Below are 8,929 nucleotides of genomic sequence, written 5' to 3' on the forward strand. Positions count from 1 at the left end.
TTTCGTCCCTGGAATAAATGTAATCTCTAGAATGACTAATCTTATTTTTAGAAAAGTATTTATTTTTGTTAACGTAACGTAAATCTACATGATATATTTTATTATATCTTTCAATCCATATTTATTTTATTTATATGATTAATCTAAGAGTTTGATCAAATGAAAAACTCCTCTTAGCCAGCCAGAGAACTACTAAAAAAATTCATGAAAACTTAACTTAAAAAAGTATTTTCAACTTATTTTTCTTTTATCCTTTTTATATTTGCTTTTTACCAAACTTTAAAAAAATAAATAAATGTCTGTCACGAAACTACATTTATTACATGTATATATATAACTAGAATTTTGGACCCGCGCATATGATGATATTTTGGTTGTTTGTTATTTGGATTTTGCTTACCGAACATATTTTGGTTGTTAGTTATTTGGGTTTGGATTAGACAATATATTAGTCACCTAATATAAAGTTATATATAGAAATTACATGAGTTGACAGTCATAGGAGTTAAGAGGTGGTTAATATATACAACAGTAGTTGCTAGTATTTAGCCATGTAGACTTCCTGATTCATACAAAAAAACTTGCATTTTTGACTGCCTATTGTAGTCAATCATCCGTCTTTTAGAAGATACAAAAAACCTTGCGTATTAGACGTGCGGATGTTCGTTGATGTTAGATGCTAATATATGTAGTTTACATAGTGTACCTGCATCAAGTAATTGGTGTCAATTAGGTTTTTAATAAACAGAACACTAACATAGATGCATGCTAGAACTAAATAAGACATGACTATAAAGATATCTAGTAGTCGTTCAGATGATGGTTGCAAATATACTCCTTTCATACGAAAAAATTATAGATAACTAAGACAACCTAGAAGCAAGTAGTTAACTCGTTTACCAAAACGCTAATCTAAGAATTTTAAAGGCTGATAAAAATGAATTAGGTATGTGATTACCAAAAAAAACGTTGACCGTTGCCTTTGTTTTACTTCTTGACCTTTTTGATAGAGTAATCTGAAATGTAAAAATTTTGATGGTTAGTATGTTGTACATGTTTATATGTCATGAGTTTATAGTTACCTGTTGATGCCTCTATTGGTCGCTTGGTTGCCAACGATTTTGGGTTTGGAGTAACCGGGGTTATGGTGGATGCTACCATTGTTTCACCTGAAGAGATCGCGTCGATTATGTCGTTTATCTGGGGTGCTACTGATGGGGTGTTTTTTGTTGCAGATTTTGGGATGTCTTGGTTAATGTTGGTTGCTTTTGTCACAACGATAGAGCCATTGGGTTTTATGGTAAGGTTGAATATCATGGGAACTCCTATCTTTGAAAGCATCTCTGGTGGAAGAATTTTCTTATCTGTGTTTCCACGTAAGGTGACCATATCTTTGCAGCTTGTACCCATCATATCGGTCATGGCGTCGTTGAAGAAAACCACGTCTGTGGTGGCTGTTGAGTCAATAAGCGAGGCATTTAAACAATACCTTTTTTTTTTGCCAAATTTAGACATATTAGTAATGAATTTTTTTTAAAGTGATATAGGTATGCATAGTGTGATTCTTACATGAACCTCGGTTTCGTGTCTTCATGATCTTTACAGACATAGTATGTTGACTTTCCTCGTTCTATCTCCAATTTGTTGTTACACATTGAGCACCGGACGTAGTACCAATTACGATAGGCAAATATTTCCTTGATCCGTGCGGTGCATATGAACTGTGACTGAATTGTTCAACATGATAAGGAAAACATAAGTTAATTAATTAATAAATTTAAGTTGGAATTGTAAAAGTTCTAAGGAAAAAATAGTTGATGCCTAATAGTTGTTACTTTTAAGGTAAATATTAAATATTAATTACCGTCCCACTTGTGGTGGAGCTACTGAGAAGTTCGTGTATAGTGACGTTATTTGACACTGTTGATATGGCGACAGTAGGTAGTTCCTTCAACCTATATTATGTTTTCGGATTAAGATTACAATGCAACCTTTTTTTTAACGTTAAGAATAAGTGACATGATACCTGCGGACGTGTTGTTGGACGTCTGGAAATGTAGGGTTGACAAAGATCTCTGTTGGGTAAGTCGATTCCAACTGTTTCATACCTGTTACTGTTTTAAACATTAAGGAGTTTATATATAGCTTGTAATAACATATATTATTAATATAAATGATATTTTGAAAGTAGCAGTTTCCTAGAAGTCTTAAAAGTGTTGGCAGTCAACTCACAGTCAAATTTAGTAACCAAAGCTGATGTGATTGATATTATGTCTCCTTGAATGGTATCGTCTCCTATCAAGTGTGCTTTAGCAGGCCATAATGTTATCTGAACACGATTCTCCCTGTTTTACACATGATAAATATATCAGTTTAGTTGTGCATACGTATTTCCTAACAATGTTATTTTGTGTTACCTGACATCCCTTATGTCGACCTTCCTTAGTATGTTTCCTGTGTTGGTTTATTTGGATAATTCCTATCAACGATCCCGATAAAATCTGTCAATAATTGTATAAGCATTAGTTAATATGTAGGCTAATTATTATGGAATAGACTAATAATAATGAGGGGAGTTATTGTTATTTGATGGACGATAATAGGCACATATAATTTTCCACCTATATATGATCATACCTATTAGCTGCCAGGGGTTTGACATACGTTTATCAAGGTCTTCATAAGATGCGAGTCGGAAGAAATGATACGGAATTTCGTTATTCAAAAGAGGTTCGAAACGTGTTTTCTTTCCGATCAATAGCGACGCCTCGTGTTCAAGGATAGGTCTAAACTTCCTATTTTCAACAACAACGTAATTCATGACCGTGTAGCATGATTTCACGTCAATGATACACTGAAAGTAAGCTTCCTGATTTAAATCAGCTTTTGCCTCAATACCGTCACCCTGCGTTTGGAAAGAAAATATATTAATCCGTGTTAGTATGTTGGATATGAATTAGAATATGTACTTGTGAAATGTACTTACATGTTTGTCTACAAACAGAGAACAAAGTTCATTTTTGCTCGGTAACGGCCATTTCTTTATCACCCTTATTTGTATTGGGACTGGCTGTTGTTTTTTTATGGCAGAAAGTCGTGTTGTCTGCATTCTTGTGATCTTTTTGATGACTGGTTTATGTACAATGAAAATGTATATTTAGCACAATAGATATGATATAGATATATGTACAATAAGAATAAAAATTATGTAAGGCATGTATGATAAGTCTCTTTTATGTACAATTAAAGCATGTATAAGTTTGATAAGCATGATGCGTTTTCTATCTATTTTCTATACTGGCGATGAAATCGGAGTAGACAACATTTTTTGTGACGTTCGGTTTGTCGTCTTCGTTTGGAATGATAAGAACTTTTAATGCTTCTGGAGTAGTTGCTCTTGAGAATGCTACATATAGCTGTCCATGACTAAATACAGGTTTTGGCAGGTATACTCCAATCTTGTCAAGTGATTGTCCTTGGCTTTTGTTGATCTTCATGGCATAACATAGTCTTATTGGGAATTGCCTTCTTTTGAGTTCAAATGGGAGTTCTTTATTCTTATAGATTAAAGTAATTTTTGGGATATAAACGCGATGACCTATGAACTTGCCAGTCATAATGTGTGCTTCAACAATATGCGGCAACAGTTGCGTAATTAGCAGTCTTGTGCCATTACAAAGGCCGTCTTTTGGGTTAAGGTTTCTGAGTAATAGTAAGGGTGTATTTACCTTCAGTTCCAAGGAGTGTGGCGGTAGTCCATTGAAGTTCAGGAGGTTAAGATATTCAGGTGGATAAAGAACTTCAGTATCGCCTTGATCACCGGCAAGAGGAATCATTGTGTCATTGCTGACGTATGTTGTAGTTGTTCCTGGGACCATCTTGAGTATGATTGAGTTGATGTCATCTACGTTTTCATTCTTAGGACATACAATTGCTTTTCCACATAACGTTGCGGGCGTGGGGTTTTGTAATGTGTTATAGTCGTATATGAAACGTATAAGTGACATCAATGCGCCTTCTTTGAAAGGTATTAGGTATTTATCTGGTATCTCTATATTTTTCGTGTTGATTGGTTCATCTTTGTCTGGTGTACCAACTATGCCGTCACCTACAGCAACCAACCATGTTGAGAAATCATTGATCGTGTTTTTCTCTTGGACACTAAGATTTGGTCTTTGAAGACGCATGTTTTCAGTCAATTTGTACAGGGTGAAATATTCCCACAAATAAGACTTTGGTAGTGTTGATGCAAGGATTGCTGTCTTTGTGGATTTGGACACTATCGGAAGCGTTTGCCTGAAATCACCGCCAAGCAACACTGACATACCTCCAAAAGGTTTATTGTCGTTGTCGAATAAGTCCTTTAGGGATCTGTCTAAGAATTCGAAACACTTACGATCATTCATTGGTGCCTCGTCCCAGATAATGAGTGATGTTTCAGATAAAAGTTGAGCAAGGTGAGTGTTTTTCTTTATGTTACAAAGTGACTCGTTTGTGACGTCTAATGGAATCTTAAATCTTGAATGAGCTGTTCGACTAGATGGTAAAAGCAATGACGCTATGCCAGAAGAGGCTACAGCGAGGACAACATTTCCTTTAGAACGCAGTGCTGAAATGATCGTTGTCCATAAGAAAGTTTTACCCCCATGACCATATACAAAAAGTAGTACCTGTTTCTTGGACTCTATGGATTGTATAACATGTTCATAGATTGTTTGTTGTAAAGAATTAAGTCGGGCTCGTGATGCCTCGTGTTCAGCCAAAAGTGCTCGTCTATCATAGTTCTTTTCCTCCATTAGTAATGTATTATTTAGCCTTTGGAGCATATCGGGTTTTGGCAACGGTATCCCATAATCTTTTAAAGACGATGGCGACGTTCCCGAACGAAGTAACAACTCAAGTTCATATAACACATATTCTTTTAGGTCTTCATCATTTGTAATTCCATGGTTTCGTACACCTTCATCTGACATTTTTCGCTAGTTTTCGTTCCAAAAGTCAAGAGGCTTTGATATTTCACAAAATAGCAACATATGAACAAAAAGTGAACGTAATCTGAAGATGTTGCCCAATTGGATGCCTCAGCGAACGTATTTGACCATTCTATGTCATTACCTAGCAATCCTAACCTATCGCACGCATCCCTGTATGTATCATACACGTGACCGTCAACTGTTCGTATGCATGTGAATGATTGGCAGCCTCTTTGATGGGTTAACAACATTCTTAAATAAAATACCTCGCCTCTGGTCGGGTGTATGTATATGAGTCTGCCAATTGCAGGATTTGTGTTTGACGTTCGACGTACCCAACATTTTCCTGATACATCCCATCGATACTCTGACAGATAATCGATGTAACGGAGGTGTCGACCTCTCTCGTCAAAAGAATTGTGACGAAGCCATTCCGTCAAAGTAGTGCTTGTGGTAAATGTGTTTGATGCAACTTTGTGCAGTTGATCGCTATCTCTAAATGTGATGTTCTGCATATTTTCTAAATGGACAGCTAACACTTGTACAGGAGGATTTCTGTTATGGATTTGGAAATTGAATATTCTCCAAGACGCTTCGTGTGCACATATGAATCTTGCATCAAGAAAGTTTTGGATTTCGTTTGTGTGTGATGAATTGTTAGTCTGCATGTTATCTACAGTATTAGGGGATTTGCTGGTCGTGTAACGTATACGGTCTGCACCCTTTGATATGTATTTGAAGAGATACTTGATTAGCATACTCCACCCATAATATTCGACATTGATGTGAGCCATATAATGCAAAGATAATGCACGATTGTACGGTACTACATATCCATTATCTATCTTTAGCTGATTCTTAACAACTGAGAACCCAGAGGATCTTCTCTTGTTATGGACGTGCCCATCCTTGTCAAACAAAGTCGAATGCTCGTAAGGTTTTGGAAAGCTTTTAGAACACGAACCTAAAGACATGCATGGTGCGTTTGGGTTTGCTAAACCGCATGGTCCATGGATCATGAGCTCCGTGACGATCTTATACAACTGAGGATCATTTACAGGATCTGGTATCTCAGCAGATATGTAATTCGCTGGAAAATTCTTCGCTTAAGTGTTAACTTCGCTGGAAAATTCTTAAATTCGCGTGACTTGGCGAAGTTGAGAATAACTTCGCTTAAGATAAGCGAACTTAGGAGGTAAGCGAAGTTGAGGATAACTTCGCTTAGGCGAACTTATGAGGTAGGCGAAGTTGTGGATAACTTCGCTCAACCTTATATCTTCGCTGAAACCCTACTTCCAGTGTCGGCAACTTCGCCTGAAGAACAACAACTTCGCCCGAAGAACACTGAAAATATTCAGATCTGTTTTCGACGATTTAGCAGTTTCCGGTCGGTGTGACGGCTTGAATATGACAGTATAAGGTGAGTATAACACAAAATCAACGAAAACGCGTCCCGTGAATAGGTCAAACGAGACGTTTTCTACACCCGCGTGAAATCCCGAACCACACAATCGAGCCAAAGCTCTGATACCAATTGTAGGTTCCCGGACGGATCTTACACGGGATATCGCTATCTACGTAGGTGCGGAATCCCTGCTTAGGTAGTTACGAGCGTAGAATACGTAAAACAATCACACGCGATACAAACGAACACGTAATGTATTATAAATTGAAACACGTCTATTACAGACTCTATCTCTCGTCTATCGACTTGCTGAATCACACGTGATTAACCAAAACACTAACTATTAAACCGTAAACCCGTAGGTTACTTAAATACACGACAACTTCGCCTCAGGCGAAGTTGTCTATAACTTCGCTCGTTGAACAAGTTCGCCTAGGCGAACTTGTCGACAACTTCGCTTGTTCAACAAGTTCGCCTAAGCGAACTTGTTGACAACTTCGCTTACTTACATAAACATAAACTTAAACATAATTACATTACAGACTCGATTACAAACGCTAGACTATGAACTACTGACATTTATGTACCAACAATATTGTCTTTCATTACAAACAAAATAGTTTGAAATTGACTTGTTTTCTTGTAGAAAAATTTCCAACTGAAGCAATCAAGATGGTTAAGACTGATTCAGAAAAAGAAGTCGCTGATATCATTACTAAATGCTTGTTTCATGTTTAACATAATCGTTTATGTGGTCATTTAGGTATGTTTATGATGTGTTTAAATAATAGTTGGTTGTATTTTATGTTGTACGAGGTGATTGGACTAGGGTTGGGCTTTTGGCTAGCTAAATAGTTCGTCGGCTGAAGAGTTCACAATCTAAAGAAGGGTTGGATCTATGATGGCTTGTCTATGATATCTGTTTACAAGTGCACAACCCGTTTTATCTTTAAAAGATACATAAAATACATAAATCCTTTATGGGTCGGGTGACATTCGTTTAGTGTATGGGTTCTATATAAATGTTGAGATGCAACATGGTGTTCATTCTGTCATATTTTTCCTTTGTTTCATATGTGAGTCGCTCTTGTTGGTGATTATCTTTCATTTTTAGGGTTTCAAGATACAATCATTCTACAATAGTGATTAGCTTGACTTTTGAGTTTTTTTGTTGTTGTATCAGTTCTTGATGTTGATGATTTGAGTTGTATATCTTGTATAGAGATTTGTTTTTGGTTGTATTCTTTAATATGATCAAAATTGAAGACTGCATGAATAATTGGAGTTTCAAAGTATTATTGTAAAGATTTATGTTTAATGACATTATTGTTAGATAGGGTGGTCTTAGCAACTATCATCATTAGAGAATTTCTACATGTTACATTGTAATCATTTTCAATGCAAATGTTCTTTTTAACTCAACTATCGCAACTTGATTTTTATTTTCACATAACCATTGTAGAAATAATTAATTGTCTTATTTAATGTCACTTAGGGACTAACACACTATCTTCACATCATTACCATATTAATCATTACTAATACGACACCATATTCACTAGACACATGAAGTATTTCATTACTAGGTAGAAAATTCTTTGAATATATGTGTAGATATAAAATCAATTTGACTCCTTATGTAATATACTGCATGATATGACATGTTTGTCATACATAACAATGTAACTTTGAAAAACATTAGGGGTGCTAAAGAGTAACCGTATGTGTCGTCTTAAGTTTTTCGCATATGCGCGTACATGTAAAACAACATAGCATCTATTGATCATGTACACTAAGCAGGTGTTCAAGTTGTAAGTTAACAAAACACTCACCGAATCTAAAGTTCCATAAGGTAAAAGAGTAGGTTGTTCCAAGTTATGAGTTAAGAGAACATCTTTATTGACCTTATAAAGTCTTTTTAAACACTTCGATCAACATGAGTATGAATCTGGAAAATTTCTCATCACAACTTGTGAACACATTAATGACATGTAATATTACAAATTTTACACCATTACTTTAAGGATTCGATCGGATAATATAATAAACTGGTTGAGTAACTCTCATTCATGTTTATCTCATCTCACAGAGTTGTCTTATAATAAAGCGATTGAATATTTAAGACACTTTTGATTGTAGCTAAATAACAAAACCCAACGTGTTGCGGTGGTTCATCAACACGAATTCGGTCGGTATCGATTAAATTCGTAACGCTAATGACAATAAACCCGAAAGAGGAATATTATTGTACAATTTAGAGAAAATTACTGTTTGCCTCCCTGGAATATATCGTCGCGAGATGGATTAACCACTGAAAAAGAATTTGCGCATGTTGTACCATTGGATTTCTCGGGTGGGTTTTTTTGACTCCTTCCATTAGTTGACTTTCCTTTGACATCTTAAAAATTGTTGAAATGACCCATTTACCCCTATATCTTCATCTTCATCATTTAACCCAGAAATTGATGAACTCCTTTCATCTTCATCATTTAACCCAGAAATTGATGAACTCCTTCATCATCTTCATTAAAAAAAACAAAATAAATTCCAT

The 8,929-nt window shown here is 35.7% G+C and overlaps 1 protein-coding gene across 8 annotated transcripts; it reads right to left on the reverse strand.

The window, feature by feature from the left end:
• Positions 1 to 358: 358 nt before the first annotated feature.
• Positions 359 to 6,055, reverse strand: LOC143587076 (uncharacterized). Of its 8 annotated transcripts, XM_077068472.1 has the most exons (3): positions 1,570 to 6,055; positions 1,083 to 1,489; positions 359 to 1,016 (listed from the first exon to the last, which is right to left on the reverse strand). In XM_077068472.1, exons 1-3 carry the CDS (start codon positions 1,653 to 1,655, stop codon positions 988 to 990), a joined length of 522 nt encoding a protein of 173 aa, XP_076924587.1. In that variant the 5' UTR covers positions 1,656 to 6,055; the 3' UTR covers positions 359 to 987. The 8 variants fall into 8 exon arrangements, with proteins under 8 accessions (XP_076924587.1, XP_076924583.1, XP_076924582.1 ...); XM_077068468.1 differs by having other exon boundaries at positions 359 to 2,501; positions 2,638 to 6,055; XM_077068467.1 differs by having other exon boundaries at positions 359 to 2,345; positions 2,418 to 6,055.
• Positions 6,056 to 8,929: the final 2,874 nt, after the last annotated feature.

This window comes from Bidens hawaiensis, unplaced genomic scaffold (genome assembly GCF_021521415.1).
Source record: "Bidens hawaiensis isolate Kalapana, Puna unplaced genomic scaffold, B.hawaiensis_p1.1 tig00035120_1, whole genome shotgun sequence".
Classification (NCBI taxonomy): Eukaryota; Viridiplantae; Streptophyta; class Magnoliopsida; order Asterales; family Asteraceae; genus Bidens; species Bidens hawaiensis.

Excerpts from the sequence above, each read along its gene's own strand:
- LOC143587076 (XM_077068468.1), bottom strand. The coding sequence starts at position 4,973 with ATGTCAGATGAAGGTGTACGAAACCATGGAATTACAAATGATGAAGAC.